Here is an 18,504-nt window from a genome sequence, read left to right as displayed (position 1 = left end):
GGCCAGATGGATGGGCCCGTGGCTGGATTGGTAAAGGGCAGAGAGCTCCAGTCCGACTCAGACGCCAGCAAGGTGGAGGTGGAGTACTGGTTTGGGCTGGTATCATCAAAGATGAGCTTGTGGGGCCTTTTTGGGTTGAGGATGGAGTCCAGGTCAACTCTCAGTCCTACTGCCAGTTTCTGGAAGACACCTTCTTCAAGCAGTGGTACAGGAAGAAGTCTGCATCCTTCAAGAAAAACATGATTTTCATGCAGGGCAATGCTCCATCACACGCGTCCAAGTACTCCACAGCGTGGCTGGCAAGAAAGGGTATAAAAGAAGAAAAACTAATGACATGGCATCCTTGTTCACCTGATCTGAACCCCATTGAGAACCTGTGGTCCATCAACAAATGTGAGATTTACAAGGAGGGAAAACGGTACACCTCTCTGAACAGTGTCTGGGAGGCTGTGGTTGCTGCTGCACGCAATGTTGATGGTGAACAGATCAAAACACTGTCAGAATCCATGGATGGCAGGCTTTTGAGTGTCCTTGCAAAGAAAGGTGGCTGTATTGGTGGCTGATTTGTTTTTGAATGTCAGAAATGTATATTTGGGAATGTGGAGATGTTCTATTGGTTTCACTGGTAAAAATAAATAATTGAAATGGGTATATGTTTGTTTTTTGTTAAGTTGCCTAATAATTATGCACAGTAATAGTCACCTGCACACACAGATATCCCCCCAAAATAGCTAAAACTAAAAGCAAACTAAAAACAACTTCCACAAACATTCAGCTTTGATATTAATGAGTTTTTTGGGTTCATTGAGAACATGGTTGTTGTTCAATAATCATGAATGAGTGTCACACCCTGTCCTGTCTCCCTGTTTAATTCAGCTCTGTCTCGTTAATTACCCCCACCTGCCTCTTGTTTCCCAATCACCTTAGCTCCTGGTCCTCCTGTATTTAAACCCTGTCTGTTTTGTGTTCTGTGTGGAGTCATTGTTCCAGTGTCAGCGTGCGTCCTAATAAACCTGTGGAATTAATCCTACCTGTCTGCCTGCTTCCTCCCCGGTCTGGATCCTCGCCTTAGCTCCGCTTCACTCCGCAGCATGTTGCGACAATGAGTTTCTGTAGGTCTTGTCTGGACATGAGACCTCTGAGTTTTGCTATCTGATTAAGATGATGAAACACTGATTTTATTTTAAGTTTAAGCAAATTACAAATTAGAATGTAGTTTAGTGGTTAGAATTATGCTTCTGTTTATTCAATAATGGTAGAACCTCAATAATGAAGGTTTCAAAATGAGAATTAGAAGTTCTTGAATTAAAATTGTAAATCTCTTTCTGTATATAAACTATTGTCATTGAACAGTTTGGCTATGTATTCCAAAACTAAACAAAAAGTATGACTTTTTCTTGTTAGGAGTAGATATCAGGTGAGATTTTTTTAAAAACAAAAATTTGTTTTTATAATAGTTCATATATAAGATCATCATCCACACATGCAACACTCTGTCCTCTGGTCCTGCCCTTCGGTCTTCACTTTGACCCAAGAAGACCTGATAATCTGCAAGTTGACAAAACAGTTCAGATGACTCCTCCAAACCCTTTGTCCCCTCGTGCTGCCTCTGCTGTTTAAGCAACTTGGCATCTACTTTATGATTACATCATCCTGTTGATGCTCTTTGTCCTTCCCCTTCAGTCGCCTCCTATCTACCATAGGGAGCCTAAGTCACTCCCGCACCACGGGTCCCCGGAAGAATGAAAAATGAATGCAAGTCAACGAGGCTAAAAACGCTATTTTCTAATCCGCTTGTTTTGTGCCATGGATTTCACATATGATGTCCGTGAATTTTAAAAACACATTTTGACACCAAGAACGTGCTTATTTTAAAACGGGGGGAATGATATTTTAGGTTTTGTGTGAAAATAAGACCAGGACTATAAATGCACTTCATGAAAGTGACTCCATCGACCCAGACACAGAGAATACTGAGGGAAAAGGTTTGTAAGTTCAGCAAACTTCCCTCAGGAGGAAAGAACCACCATGAATCTGGTCATTTGGTAAGTAGCAGCTACTTTGGGCAGAGGAGATTATGTGGTGACGTCACATATGCAACGTGCCGATTTCTAGTTTGTAGTCATACTAATTACGAACTTTTACAAGCTAATAAATCTACATGACTGGCATGGTCAAAACACCCATCATTACTTTTCATTACAGTACAACATATGTGTGATCCAGGGCGTAGGGCAAAGCAAATTAGAAAATAGCCTTTTTAGCCCCGTTGACTTGCATTCATTTTTTTCGTTCTTCTGGGGACCCGTGATGCGGAAGAGACTTAGGCCCTCTATTAAATGGATCAGCCACATCTCTTTAAAGAGGGACTGCACACCATCAGAAAATGTAACTCCACCCCTAGTCAAGATTTGAAAAATGCTACGAAAGCAGGCATTGCCAGGAGGCATGGAGTGGCATGGCCAAGTGTGGGGAATTTCCATCCTGGGAGGGAGGGGGAGTGGGAGGAGACTGTACCGATGACGTGAAATTGTACCAGCCCCAGTCAATCACAAATTTAAAATGTAGTAGCCACAGTTCAACCCACAGGGGGCAGCACTAAGATGTTTTATTTTGGGGACTTTAGTTTTTAAACACAACCTAAAACTAAATATCCTATTAGAATTATGCACCTACAAATTCTTTACCGAAAGTAAAATATTAAAATCACATTAACAGTCTTTATGTAGAAAAAACATTTACAAATCAGATGAGTTTAGATGATTTTTAATGCAGTCGTTCATTTGCAAATTATTGCACATTTTAGTTTACACTAAATAAATACAGTCTGATAATGGCTTTTATTCCCAGTACAGTGATGCATTTAAACATTTAGAAGGAAAAAACCTCAGAGCGATCAGAGAACCACAAACCTGATCTAACACACATTTGTCCGGTTGTTCCAACACACTGATTCTGTGCTCTGGGGTTCATGTGCATCCCTGAAAATCTCAAGTTTCATTTCTTCTTTAACCTTTCTTTCCATATCAAGTAATCAGAGAATATTTATTGCACATAGCTACAGGCGCACAAACAGGTCCAATAAACGGTTAGTTTTTTACATATAAATTAAAACTACACGCAAAGGAAAGTTTAGATTTGTAGTTTCCTAAACAAAGATTAGATCTTAAATTACGTCTCCTGAACTTTGACCTTACACATAAAAATAACACATGCTGGAGCAGCATATGTGAGAGTGCAAACACACACGTTTCCAACTATCTTTGTTTATCGCTGTACTCCCTGAGACACTGAAAAACTGGTTAAAGGTCATTTTCAGAACTTTTACCGCTTTATAATTAACAATAAAATCATGACTGCTGATCAGTCAAATGAATAAGACAGCTCATTTAGTTGAATACAACATTTTACTGGGAGATCTGAATTCTGGCATTCATCTGAATAACACTGAATAACACTTTTAGCACCAACCTAAATGCTGGACCAGCTGGAACATCAAAGACTCAGACCCCCCCCCCCCCCCCCCCAACACTCTCTAGACACCTGCTATTTTATTCGTTAACAAACACACTGTTGTTTTACTGCTTTTCAGCACGCACACCTCAAACTGGATGAGTTGAGACAACACCCAAAAATCTGCCCAGTGGCCTAGTGGTAGAGTGTATGCCCTGGGACTGGGAGATTGGGGTTTAAATCCCGGTCATACCACAGACTTTAAAAATGGGAACCAATGTCTCCCTGCTAGACGCTCAGCTTTAAGGGGTTGGATGGGGGGGAGGGGGGTTAGAGTAACCCTTAAATCACCAAATAGTTCCCAGAGCACAGCCACTGCTGCAGCTAACTGCTCCCTATGGGTTAGGGGTCAAATATGGAAGATACATTTTTCCACACACCAGTGCGTGTGACAACCGATGGGACTTTAATCTTAAAGCTGTATCAGTTTACATCTGTGATCTTCTTAGTCCCTACACCCCCAGCAGGTCCCTGAGGTCCAGTGATCGAAGCCTACTGGTTGTACAGCACCAGGCTTCAGACCAAAGGTAACAGATCATTTGCTGCTGTGGCCCCCAGACTCTGGAACTCTCTCCCCCTGAGCCTGAGATCAGTGGACTCAGTGGTCTCCTTTAAAAAGCAGCTGAAGACTCACTTGTTCAAGCTGGCTTTTGTATGACCTTCTTCAACCCCTCTCTCTTTATTCTGCTCTCCCCACCTATTCCACCTTCCTCAGGATCCACTGATTTCCCTCTTTCCTATACTCACTCTCTCCTTCTTAACATTTTTTAATCACAATTGTCTATTTTTTCTCATTTTAAATATATTTTTAACCATTTTCTAAATGATTTTTTATATTTTTACATTTTTTGTTTTTATGAAGCGCCTCATGATTTTTATCTTGAGAGGTGCAATAGAAATGATATTTTCTTCTTCTTCTTCTTAAATGACAGTAGTTATTTAAGACAGTGTATTAGGGCCACTGAGGAAAAATAAACATGGAGGAGGTGTCAAGAATAAAGTGAAATCAGTGTGTTTTTTTAAGTCAAAATAAGACTATTTCAAGGATAGCCTGATAAAACAACCTGGTATTCTCCTGAACACATCTGTATTTATTTAGCTTTTATCATAACCACCCGAGGGCTAAACTTTCTTCAACTCTTCAAAATAAGAGTCTTAAATATACATGTCCTTAAAAAACATTTGAAACTTCAAAACACAGTCTGAATTTTCCCAAAAACAACAATAATAAATTATTTTGAAAGCTTCAGAAATTTTGAAGCACATGCTTATATTTGAGGCTTTTGTTTTGAAGAAATAAAGAAAGACCTTTTAGTTCCACTGTGGACGCTGCTGCAGGAGTAGTCTACGAGCTGCACCTAGCACTCAATAAAAGATCTAGTTTTCATAGTTCAATGAGTGAAAACACATCCATAGAAAGTACGTGTGTGGGTTTGAGACTCTTATTGTGACGGGTTGAAGGAAATTAAGTCCTCTATTTGAATAGTAACAAACTAGGGAGAACAGGGGTTACTTCCTCAGGTCATTATGGAAAGGGTCTACTTTTAAAATTTTTTGGAAACAGTGATTAAATGTTTTTCCTCAACATTTTGACATTAATCTCAACACTTCCTCATTCGTTTGCCTCCTGGTGCAACTAAATAGCAATCATATAAAATACATGTAAAAATTTATAGTTTTTCCCACTTGGAACTTAAGTTATAACATTGTTTTCCTTCTCTGTTATGGAGAAAGAATGAGGCCAAAATATAATCCAAAAAATAAAAACAAAAAACACAGGTAAACATACACTCTGTCCAGGGTGCACCCCGCCTGATTGTCCATTGACTGCTGGAGATAGCCCCCCCCCCCCCCATCACCCCCCCACCCCCGCGCGACCCTATGTGGACAAGCGGATTCGGTCAGTGGATGGAAGGATGGACAGGTAAACGTAAATGAGGTGTTATTTTTATCTTCTTTTGCACCAAGTACCGCAGCAATTTCCTAATGTTGTGATTTCACGCACATATTGCAATAAAACCTGATTCTGACTCATGGATTATTCAGTTTAGACAAGAAGCAGGCATAAACTAGTCCCTACACACGGACTGAGCGTCTAAACTTTCTACTTTAACCCGCTTATTTTCATTGCTTCATCGGGTCTGATGATGGAGCAAAAAGCAGACGTATGGCTTCAGCTTTCCTGCTGATTTTCCTGCTGGTGTGGACTACCCTGGTAAAACCAACCCATAGATTAGGTGTCAAATAAGAGAGCCGAAGTCTCAGTAATCTTATCCCTGTTCAGCGTTGTCTTTGTCCCTGCCTGACACACACGGCGTTGCAGCACCTGATCCTTCTTGTGTTTCTATCACCAAGGCTTTGAAGGAGATCGGTTTTAGCTTGTGGGTCATTAAAGCTTAATAAAGGAGACAAATGTGATAAACATACATGTAAACTGCTTTCACACAGTAGGGGTGGAGTTGTTAATCAAGATGATTGACATTCACTGTGTGGAAAACAGATGACAATGATTAAAGTGATCTTTACCCCAAAATTCCACTACCTCCGCAGCAAAAACGGTCCCGTTGTAGTCAATCAGAGCTGTTCCACTACTGCGGCCGTGCAGTGCGCCGCACGGCGTTCCGCCATCCGGCAAAAATAGGATCGATTCTATTTTTGCCGGACGCCGGAGCACCTCCAGTCAATGGACAGAAATCACAACCACCCAACAGGAAAGGGAGTAAGCACAACTTCTGTTATTTCACAATAAATCGATAAACAAAAAGCGTTTTTTGTTTCATATGCACAGGTTTAACAATTTTTAACAACTATCAATGGCGGTTGAACTTTAAATGCACAAAAATAAGCCATAAATACAGTTTCCACTATCAAAGTAGTCACACTTTGTTGATCCAAACACTGCTGATCTCTCAACACAAATGATGGGCAGATTAAACAGTTCATTTCGATGCTTCTCCCACACAACGGGTGTTTGGATCTAACTTCCGCTTTATTGCTCGGACTGTATCGCAAGATCTCGAAAATCCCGTGCATGCCTGTTTGCGCACCTCAGGTCTCCGTACCGGAACGGAGCCGTTGTAGAGCGGGTATAGTATAATTTGAGTTCGGAAGCGAGCGGCAGCGGAGGGCGGAGCGGAGATAGTGGAATTTTGGGGTTAAGCTCAATGCCCCCACAACTCACCAAAATGATTAAACTGGATTAAGGTAGGCTTTGATATCAGGTTAGCTTTTGGACTGATAGGATATGTCACCATAAACTGTTCTAATGATCAAAACTGGGTTAAAATCATTATTTTCATTTCTCTTTTACTCTCGTCTTTTAAAAAATATGTACACACTTGTGTCTCATCTCTCCTTCATTATTTTTTCCAGACAGTCTACTATGTCTTCACCACTGACCCAAGGGACTATGTTGGCCTTGAATTTGGCGGACTTGGACTGCTGCATCTCAACCAGCAGCCTGTGCATGGGGAAGTCCCTCCTGGTGAAGGCTACATCCTGGGGCCCCAGAGCCTGGCAGGGGCACACGTCGTTGGCTCCATCGCCGATGTAAAACACCCTCTGGAAGATAGTGCCACCATGCTCCTTTTGTCGAGCTGTCAAATATTGTTGCAGGATCAACTGCTTGCACATGTTGTCAGGACAACGGGAGCATGAGTGTGAGTGAAAAGGCAGGAGCACAAGCTGGCCTTTGGAATCAAAGTCGCCAGGGTTTGTGAAAATGCGCCTGAAAAGGTGACGCACCCCAGCATGCTCCAGCCATGTTTCTATAAAATACATGTTGGCGTCAGAGACCACCACCAGCTCAAAGTCCTGCCGATGACTCTGCAGGTACTGGAAGAGTTCCAGGAAGCCAGGGGTGGGGGGGATCCTCTCCACCGCTGAATGGATGGATTCTTTAGATATGCCCTGCTCTGCCATATAAGCCAGGACCTTCTGTGTGTGCTCATTGTAGTGGCCTTCCCGGTAGCTGTTTCTCAGCCAGGTGGGGAGCTGTTGACCTGGCAGAACTCGGACCATGGCATCGTCACTGTTTTCACTGATGATGGTCTCGTCAAAGTCGAACAACACCAGGAAGCGTTGCTCTTGTGGTGGTGTGTGGACTGGGTTTGATGAAGCTGTCATCTTTGGTGAGTGGTCCCTTTGTGAACAGAGAGATGGAAAAAAATCTTTATTATTTATTTATTGATGTTATAGTTTACTACAAGATGACGAAAAATACCAGCAGAGTGGTTCACATTGACAAAGAATCTCAGTGTATAAACACATCTAATGAGGCCATAACTGAAGGGGAAATGTTGGAAAACCCACATAAACAGGATGTCCATTACACTCAACGGGAGGCAACAACCCAAAAGAAGCTCAAACTAAGACGTGTATCATACATTATCTTTAATCTACTCCGATGCTGATGAACTATTTGCAGCAGAACATTCCTGCTTTCCTATAGGGACCAATAGTCACTTCCCAATGTTGGAACATTCCCATATTTACTGACTTGAAATGTTTGTAGCACAAAGATTCCCTCGCTCACAGGAATGTCGTAGCTCATGTGAAAACAGAGCCAAAAACATCTCAGCACATCTTTTCCATGAGTGGAATTAACCTTTGACTTAGAAGGTAAAATTGGCATCGTATGGGAGTACAAATTGTAACTCAACACCATTATTGCATTGTTTTTCTTTCAAAGCAATATTTCTATTTTTAGTCAAAAGCATAATAACAGTGAGGAATTGGCTAAATAAACACAGCTGTAAGTTTTTCATACTTTTGTTCTGGAGCAGTAGTTTCTCAGTTTTTAAGTGCACACACTGCACAACATGCTGTGATAGTGGAGTACATCAGCAGCAGTCCAAAGACATTAAAGGCAAAGAGTTCCTTGAAGGAATGCATGCTGCTTTCCAGCTTTTATACCAGGCTCTCAAGCTTAGTTCAATAAGTTATGCCATTACTGTATTTTCTGTTGTTGGTTATTGAATTACAATGAATCCAAAGATATATACAATGTTTCATATCATGTCCCTTGTGTCCTGTCTCAATAAAGTTAAGTTTTGGCTAGCAGCCAACTATCTGCATGTTAATGAGGCTAAGACAGAGATCCTTATTTTTAATCAGAACAACAGGCAGGCTGCGGGGGATTCCAAATTTGATCTGGGCTCTCTCTCTCCCTTTTTGAAGCAAGCTTTCACTAGCCTGGGGGGTGAGAAGAGACTCTGGTATTAATTTGGATGCCCACGTCAACTCCGTATTCCGATCTTGTTTTTCAACATGCAACGCCTGACCAAAATCAAGCCTATGCTGGCGAGAGTACACCTGGAGCAGGTACTCCATGCATTTGTAATTTCTAGGTTAGATTATTGTAACTCTCTTTATGCTGGGCTTGGTCATTCATCAATTTGTCGTCTTCAGATGATGCAGAATATTGCCACCAGGTTTCTCACTGGAGCCAGGAAAGTGGACCACATCAGTCCAGTGCTGGCCTTTCTGCACTGGCTTCCAGTCGTTCATTGGGTGCATTTGAAACTTCTGGTGTTTGTTTTTAATTTCTTTCATGGATGCGCTCCTCTTTACTTAGCAGCGCTCCTGAAACGATATGTGCCATCACGCTCTCTACTCTCCTCTGGTCAGGGCCTGCTAGTTGTCCCTCGTACTAGGTGTCAGACTTGTGGAGACCGGGTTTTTCATTTCTAGCGCTGTCACTCTGGAACCAGCTCCCACAGTCAATTAGGCAGTCTAATTCATTGCCAGTCTTTAAGAGTTTAGCACTTGTTGGCCCCTTTGTAAATGGTCATGGTCATAAAAATGAAGAAAACACATTGAATGAGAAGGTGTGTCCAAACCTTTGGCCTGAGAGTTCAAACTCATCCATCCAAAGATCTGTTTCATATTTGGATGAAGCTGAATACAGAAATTATTGACAAAGGTTTAAGTAAAGTCCTTTAGATACAGGTAATGATTACCTTCTGATTGGTTTCAAATAAAATCTGTCCCGTTACTCATGAGAGAACTTGCTTAATGACAAGCAGGAGAACATTCTAAATGCAGACCATACTTGCCTATCTGGGCTGTCCAAACCTTTAAGCCAACTTAAAAGTCCTCATGGGACACATAATCTGTTTTTTAACTATAAAAAATGCAAAATTCTCTGGTGCGAAGCCCACCCAATATCTCTCCACAATCATAGAGAGCTGTGATTGGCCCAAACTAAAATAGTTCAGGCCAATGGTAGACCCACTGAAGCTACAATGGAATGTGGCTAGCAGTGTCGGCTTGTCCGGTGGGGGGGGGGGGGGGGGGGGGTTGTGGGGGGCGTCCCCCGTCCCCCCCACTCACAGGGAGAGGAAGAAGAAGTTAGGAATCACAAAATTAAAAAAGGCTACAATTAAACTAAATTATCTATACATCATACAGACTATAAAGTGCTGTGGTTAATCTACATTTAAGTGTAGTTCTCTCACATTTTTACCACAACCTAATCTTCTTGTGATCCTTTCAGGAGCAGCAATCTCTATCATAGTCCTACGCTATAACTGGGACATACACGCTGGATCCCCCTCCAATACAAAGAATAGGAGTGCCTTTGGGTGTAGAAGTTTGAGACCAAAACCGGGTAAAGTTTCAGCTCAACTAAGGATGTTCACCCAGAACCGGAAGTTCTCATCTCCACAGTTAACTGCACATTTTATTTAATTTTATTTCATTCACTGTTCTTAGTTTGTTGTGGAGCAGCTGAGTACACTTCATGGAGTTTTTTATTGTTGGGGAACAGGGAAATGACAGGAAAAAAAAGAAAGAACCCAAACAGCCAGGAATCACCTCAGTGGGACGGTGGGACTATCCCGATAGAACAAAGTGAATTTTTTTTACTATAACATGGATTATTATGACCATAAACCAGTAAAGGTAAGATTGAACGTATGTTTTAGACTTCATGAAACTAGCATTGTTTTGCTTTTCCTTTAGCGGCTTACTGTTATTGGGTTTCGTTGAGGTAGGAAACGTAGATTCTATTGTTCAGATGAAACTCTTCCAGTTAAGTATGTGTGCAGTTTGCATATACTGGTGAATAATAAGCATGTCTTTGGAACAACTTTGTTGCTGGAAGTGCTCGTGGACTTGGTATTGGGTTCGTCGGGTTCAAACTTTCGGGTTCAAACTGTGTGGTGCATAAGAAAAAGTTACAAAAGAAAAATCACCAATCCCCACTGGTGGCTAGACCTGCGGAGCAAAATGTTTTGCTACTGCTACAGTTGGTTGGTCTAAATTTCTAGATGCTTGAAAGATAAAATTCTGTCATTCTAGGAATGCAATCAGAGACTACACATATCCCTCTGAGGGCAGCAAGTGGCCCCCGGGCCACACTTTAGACAGGCTCGTCTTGCACGCTCTGTTAGCACTTTATATTGAGGATAACAATTAACTACAAAACCTTAGCTCAATATCTTTATATTTGATATACCGTAAATCCTCTAATACAGGCCCAGGCCTGTATTTGACTCAAGCTCATCAAGCTCCAGGCCTTTATTGGAAGGAGGACCAGAATTATAGGCAGGCCTCTATTTCTATTTGAGCAAAATGAACTAATGGTTCGTTGGAGTTTTTTACTATTAAAATTGCGCCCACATTTTCTAAGTTAACGCACATTTCTTTTAACAACGATAGTTTCTGCTTCAGCCCTCTCCCCCCTCCCCCTGCGCAGCGGCCGCAAACTCACTGATGCGCCTGCAGCCTCTCGGAGTTCCTGCTGCTCTAAACATTAAAATAATTATTTCATTTTCTCTTCCTCACTTCTGATTACCTTCAATGGTGTCTGTTTGTTGCAACCACCAGGTACAAAAACTAACTTGTTTTTATTTGACTATTTTTCTGTCCTGTCTGTTTATTATCTTCCTGCATCTCCTCTCAATCCTAAAGAAAAACTGCTACCTGGGTTCATATATATTCACCTTATGAGTTACCTTTTAACTGCAGTTCTAAAAGATCTACGACCGCAAAAACAGCGGAGTGCTCGCTGATTGGCGGCCGCATCAGTGATCGGTGCGTCACCGGAGGACAAGGTGATGAGCCCCGCTCCACAGCAGCGAAACGCATCAGGCGCAAATAAAAGACAGAATACATTAAAGGAAATGAGCCGACATGAACGATCGCGTGTTAAATTAGTTTTTGAGGTGGCAACACCTGATTTGATAATGTTACTGTGGCCGTGCTCAGGACGCAGATGTCTGAAACGCGTCAACTATCAGAGCTTTGCATGCGCAAGCTGGTTAAGATTAGGATGGGGGTGAGGGGAATGTTAAATTGCAAGAGAGAAAAGGTCACAATTTGGTTAAATGTCCGTTTTACGGCGGGTGTCAGTACCGACGCTGTGGCACAGCGCGTTGCCTCCCGATGCGCTGGAGCTTGTCACCTGCTGACAGCAGGCTGCTGTCTTTTCCGAGGGCAGCATCTTGCCGGTCATTATCACGTGACAGCGACTAGTCGATGACAGGCATAAAAAGTCACTATAGTGAAGTCGACTAGTTCATACAACCCCTATTGCTCCCCAGTGTTCTGCAGCATAATCAGCACGTTCTCTTTGATCTTGATATCAAATTTTCGCCTCCTCTTCGTCTCCGCACCTGCCAAATCGCGGTCTGTCACTGGCAAATCAAAAGTGAGACGGATGACACAACCGCCCCCCCTGTGGTACTTGCTTGTTACCACATTCCACCCGGCCACAATAAAATACCGGCCATTATTCACCTCCGCCGACTCCGACACCGGCCAAAATATGATACCCGGCCGTTAATTGAATACAGGCCAATATTAGAGGATTTATGGTAGGTACATTTTTGTATTAGTGATCTCAGATTGACTCGACTCAACTCAAGTCAGTAGTAAATGGACATCCAGTCATCATATTTTGAAAGTTTCATTCAAATCCTTCCAGAGGTTAAAAAACAAAAACAAAACATCATCAGCCTTTTGCCTTTTAAAGAGAGGAAATGTAAAACTTTTAAAGACAACCAGAAAATGTGGAGAAATATTCATTAAGACCTATAAAAAATGACAAGAATGTCTGTCTAAGAAACTATAGGGATGGTTTAAACTTTATGCACAGTAGCTACTGTTAATGTTATGTAAGTTGGATAGTATTTGTAGTGTCAAAATTCCCTGACAGGAATGTGATGCTACAAAGGTTCTGTACATAGTTGAGATTGGGAAAGAGTTGTGTAGCAAGCCTCGATTTCATGATGAAACTGTGGAATTCACTGTGAAGAGTTCAACACACCAATAAAGAAACTATAACTGAAAATCATTTCCAAGAAGTACAAATTTGGATTAAAATCGACCATTTATTTTACTAATTATTATACTAGATACTATACAGATTGTTAGGCTACTACTGATTAGAGGCCGACCGATGTTTTTTTAAGGTCGATGTCGAGTTTCAAAGAATCTTGTTGCGGATGGCCGATATCTAAGTCGATATCTATACGTTATAGCAGCACGTTGACTGTGAAAGACAACTGAACATTCATTGTGTGGGATATAAATTAAATAAATCAATAAATCTCTTAATATTTATTGAACTTTCAATGTAAAACAAACTCAAAACATTTATAAAAAACGATGTGTTGGGGTCCTTCAGGCCCTTTCTTCAGTCTAGTAGTGGCAGCACAGCCACACAGGTGCCAGATAGTTGAATTTTTTTTATTGGCTTTTAAAGATAATTTCGGCAAATGGCCAATACAGAAAAAATTTAATATATTGGCGCAATATATCTGCTGGTCGATATATCGGTCAGCCTCTACTACTGAATTGCCAGTGTCGGTACAGGATCTGCTCGGGTGCAAGATCGGCTCGGGGTCCGTCGACTGCCGATGACGTCAAAGTAGTTGATTGGCTGAACATGAACCTTACGGAAATACGCAATCACGTTACGTTGTTATCACGTTACGTTGGTCCAGGCAAATCTTTCTATTGGAAAGATGGACAACTTTTACAAAGAAATCCATCATTACCTCTTTGAAAATACACTTTTAGCATAGAGCTGCATGTATATTAGGGCTGAACGATTAACTGCATGTGCAATTAAATTGCGATGTGACAAAAGGAGATTTTCTAATCTCAAAGGCTTCAATTTGGCAGCGAGTGGTTAGCGTAATGCTAATATACATGGAAAAACCCATAGGAATGCTAATGCTAATATCGCCGATTACATTATTACAAATTATGAATTAGAAACGTGCCAAATGATTACATTTGGAGTCTTAAAGAAAGTAAAAATACCATCAATCAAATAAGTACAGACAGGTATTTTAGTAAAGCCAGGAGATTTTCTAATCTCAAAGGCTGCAATTTGGCAGCGAGTGGTTAGCGCAATGCTAATATACATGGAAAAACCCATAGGAATGCTAATGCTAATATCGCCGATTACATTATTGCAAATTATGAATTACAAACGTGCCAAATGATTACATTTGGAGTCTAATAGAAAGTAAAAATACCATCAATCAAATAAGTACAGACAGGTTTTTTAGTAAAGCCAGAAAACTTTTAACTCCAGAGTTTTGGCTAGCAGCTACAGTCTATGACAAGACGTCAACAACTCTAAACACAAATACTTAAATAAACGGGACACACTTCTTTCCTGCAAATACAATTTCACAGGTGTTGCTAATACCTATGATTCTTCAAGCCAAGGGATGTGCTCAAAGAGGAGTTCAACATTATGAATAAGATATATAAGAAATAGTGTTTTATTTTACAAATACCATTATAAACACAAACTTATGTCTTAAGAAACATTATTTTAATAACGAAAGTGCTAAATTCTTTCCAACAGTATAGATGTGTAGTGCATTTTGTCCGAGTCGGTTTGCCGTACTTTGACGTCATCGGGAGTCGAAGGACCCCGAGCCGATCTTGCACCCGAGCAGATACTGTACCGACACCAGAAACCGCTGTATAAATGCACTGAAATGGCAGGAGGATTGCTGCAAAACTGCCTCGAAAAAATCCAGATGAATGTTTTATTTAAATTATTATCAATTTTTCAAAGGCTACGTAGTTGTTATTTTAGTGAATATGACAAAGTGTTGACTCACAGGTAAAATGAGAACTTTGTTCTAACTAACACAAAATGTGCTTTTTCTTCAGTTTTTTCTGTATTATGTCAGGTTTTTAGGTGTGCTTTATTATTGCTAACAGAAACAAATCATTCTTTTTACATTAAATATTCCAACATGTCACTGCAGGCCAATCACATTGATTAAAAAACTCAACCTCAAGGAACCCCAGACTCTTGGGCAAGTTGTTTCACAAGTGTAACTCGGGAACTAGCTTTAACAGCACTTGTTTTGTGACTAATCAAATTTCCAGTGTACTGGAAGTTACACGTTTAAAACATTGTCCCAACATTTTGTACACTGTAACAAAATTAAAACAATCATACTCCAATGCCTGCAGTGAGACAGCAGAGCTGCACCAGTAGGTGCTGCGCTGCTGATCAGCAGTGTTATAAAATATAGGCGTGACTCTTCTGTTGACTCTTGAAAGAAATGTTACATATGTGTGCACTTTAAATTAAAGTAAAATTATATAGATTATTGTCTAATTAAAAATTAACAGGCTAATAATTTTGTTCAAGTATTTTCCTTTTCTGCTATTTAACATTGATCATTATTTTATAGCATTATTTTCCATCTTAACATTTATGGGGTGTGATTTAGCTAACCAAAACTTCTCAATACAGTGAAAACAAAATTACTGTTGAATGAGTGGCTTTTGAAAAATGAAAGAGTGGTGCAAATGGCGTACATCGTACTTTGAAAAACATCTTTATGATCTCCAAGACTTTTGGCATAAACTGATTTAATAAAAGTGGGACCTTCTGAAAAATGTGTGCCTCATCACATAAAACCAACACTGAAGATCAGAAACAGATCAAACAGTCAAACACGGTGGTGGTAGTGTGATGGTTTGGGGCAGGTTTGCTGCTTTAGGACGTCAACACTGCCAGTCTCGCAGGATGAGAAAGAAGAAAATAGAAACAAAAAAAATATTAAAAAAACACACAAAAATTAAAGTAACAATCATACAAGCTATAAGTGCTGTGTTGAATCTGCAATTAATTGTAATTTAAAATTGTTATTTCATACATTTACCATGACCAAATTGTCTTGTGACGTATTTCCTGTTCCGATCAGGCGCAGCAATCTCTACGCTAACTGGCGCATGCACACTGGATCCCGCCTTCCAACACAAAGAATAGGAGAGCCTTTTGGCGTAGAGGTTTGTGACCGAAACTAAGTGGAGTCTCAGCTCAGGAGCTGGTTCACCCAGAACCGGAAGCTCTCCACAATTACCGGCTCCTCTTTTTTTTTTTAGCTCACTGTTCTTTGTTTTAGATCAGCTGAGTACACCTCGTGGAGCTTTTTATTATGAAAAATAAAAAAGGATGGAATGTGATGTCTGAAACTTATAAATGCAAGGAATATATAAATATTTAATATATGTGTATTTAGTTATTTTCAGCTTTTTTATTTAGCCTCATTGTGGAGGCAGAAAACGTGGATTCTATCATAAGAAAGATAATTTTTGCATCCCCTAGTGGTGATATGTGGTTAAACATCTACAGATATCTAACATCTACAGATGGCATAAATACGGCTCACCAAAAAAATAATTAAACAACCACCACTGCTAAAGAGGCTTAATTTAGGTTTACACTTAGTACATTTGATTTTAGGTTAACCACTTTGATAATAACTCAGACACAAGTTATAGCTGGTGTTTACTAGGGCCAATCATTTTTTTGAGTGTAATAAATAAAATAACAACATAAAAACTGAAAAACATATTTGTAGTGTCCGTTGTTGGTATTTGTTTGCTGGTCTGAAACACAGGGCAAAAACAGATGAAGAGGCTGTGTCTGTTTCACAGCACTGTATTAATTGGAGTGCGAAGTGAAAGAAAGCATGTAAAGGTTTTAAGATTGCCAATAAAAAATTCTGACCTTTGACCAAATTTGGTCAATGACTCCACTTTGTCTAGCAACCTAACAGAACCAGATCAACTCACTGTAGAGGTCAAAGATCAGGATTGTCCTTTAGAGGAAGGATAATGGAGTGGCCTGCAGTGAGGACATCAAACGGTTAAACGAATCAAAGTCAAACAAGGGGACTTGTCTTGATGTCTGCACAACGTCCTCATATCACCAGACCTGCTCATTACCTAATGTGATGTAACCTGCTGCTGTGTGACAACTTCTGCCGAGCGATCTTTATGCCACGATCTGCCACCTCAGACGTAAATAGCAACGGCGTAATTAACGGACACATTTTCACACACTAAGGCTTCTAATTTTAAACACTGGGCGCTATTCCCGGTTACCGCTTAAAGTCAACTGTGCAGCTGCCCGAAGTCAAGTCAGCCGGGAACATTAGATAACAAGTCCAAGAATAACAGGAAACATACCAAAGTGTAGCATCACACAAACGGAATAACCGGGAATAAGTCAGAACGAAAGGCCTACCGTTGGTGGAGAAGGGTACGGGAGCGGGGACGGCTTGCTAGCTGCCAGACTCCGGTAACCGCATCCCAGTGACGCGGTGGACTCCCGCTGCAGCGCAGAGGGTATCCCCATTTAAAGCCACTTTCGTCAAATCTACCGGTGAAAAAAATAACTTCCGCCGGAAGTAGTCGAAATAAAAGCATCTCTCGTCTTTCAGCAAGAAAACATTAGGAAAACTTCGAGCTTTGTCCTTGCATCGTTCAATATTAAAATCCCGTTAGGTAAATAACAAAAAATGTGTTCCCAAAATGAGAATGCAAAGACAGAAACATGTTGCAAAATATTTTTTTATGAATGACCTTTTATTTTGTAGCTTTCGCAACGTGCCTGCTCCCAGAGATCCCATAAATTTATAGATTTCAGATTCCATCACAGGGAACAGCATGTTCAGATGTCTGATTCAACTGTTCCATGCTTTACACGTATAATGTCTTGTTATAGTAATTATTAATCTAAAACATCTTTGGTGAATCCTGAAGTTGGCTCCCTTTTAATATCCTAAATTTTGAACCCAATAACATTCAGACCACAGCCCCTTGTTTCTTCTATGAGCATGACCTTCAGAAATGTGAAATTATGAAGGGACTTGTTTAAATGAAACGTGGGGAAACACGTTTTACAATAAAAAATGATGAGAAACTCCACTTTGTACTGAAACACTGCAAAAGCGAACTTAATTCTTTTGCAAAAGCAAATAGTGATAGACCAGAATGTACAATTCACATGTTTATTAACTCTTATTAGAATGTAATAGAAATTGTAACATATTTTGTGATTTTGTCTAATCACAAGTATTTTATTAATGGAAACTATTATCTTCAGGCATGGTTAATATTGCTATTAGATTAGTAAAGTTTGAAATCTACCTTCATTGTATAATAATCTGCAATGTTTTGCTTTGATAAAAAAAGTTGGAACTATATTAAACATAAATTGTGACTTAAAGCATCAACAACTATAAATATCTCCTGATTCTGCAGGTTGAACAAATGCTGAGTGAAGACTGGGACAAACTCTAACACAACACCGTCTCAGAACTCAGCCTCAGCTGGCCTTGGGGCGCTCAACAATTCATTTGCGACAAATGGATTTAGGATTTATTGCAGACTTACAGACATAGCACAAGTTGGGTTTTGGTGAATGATTATGAGCAGCAGATGTTTTAGAGCACTTCTTGAACAATATCAGTTTGGAAAAGATTAGCTGTGCTCGGATTGACAAGTTAATAGCTAGTCACATTGGGACATGTACTATGGTGGATATATGACACCTTAAAACAATTTTAATCCCAAAAACTTAAATCCGGATCATAGCAGATATGGGAATTATTAGATCACGAGGAATTAAAATGTGTTTGCAATCAGCCATAAAAGAGCAACACTAGATTAATTACATGCCTTTTTTCCCCCCACTGCTCAGTAGGCCTACCCAAA

General features: G+C 40.3%; 1 protein-coding gene across 1 annotated transcript; it reads right to left on the bottom strand.

Annotated features, from left to right (window-relative positions):
- Nucleotides 1-6,793: 6,793 nt before the first annotated feature.
- Nucleotides 6,794-17,329, bottom strand: LOC107387866 (probable phosphatase phospho1). Its single transcript, XM_015963101.3, has 2 exons — nt 17,033-17,329; nt 6,794-7,654 (listed from the first exon to the last, which is right to left on the bottom strand). Exons 1-2 carry the CDS (start codon nt 17,212-17,214, stop codon nt 6,859-6,861), a joined length of 978 nt encoding a protein of 325 aa, XP_015818587.3. The 5' UTR covers nt 17,215-17,329; the 3' UTR covers nt 6,794-6,858.
- Between the last annotated feature and the right edge of the window lie 1,175 nt (nt 17,330-18,504).

This window comes from Nothobranchius furzeri, chromosome 16 (genome assembly GCF_043380555.1).
Source record: "Nothobranchius furzeri strain GRZ-AD chromosome 16, NfurGRZ-RIMD1, whole genome shotgun sequence".
NCBI classification, from domain to species: domain Eukaryota; kingdom Metazoa; phylum Chordata; class Actinopteri; order Cyprinodontiformes; family Nothobranchiidae; genus Nothobranchius; species Nothobranchius furzeri.
Note: the sequence above shows the minus strand (reverse complement) of the source record. Positions and strands in the feature narration are given on the sequence as shown.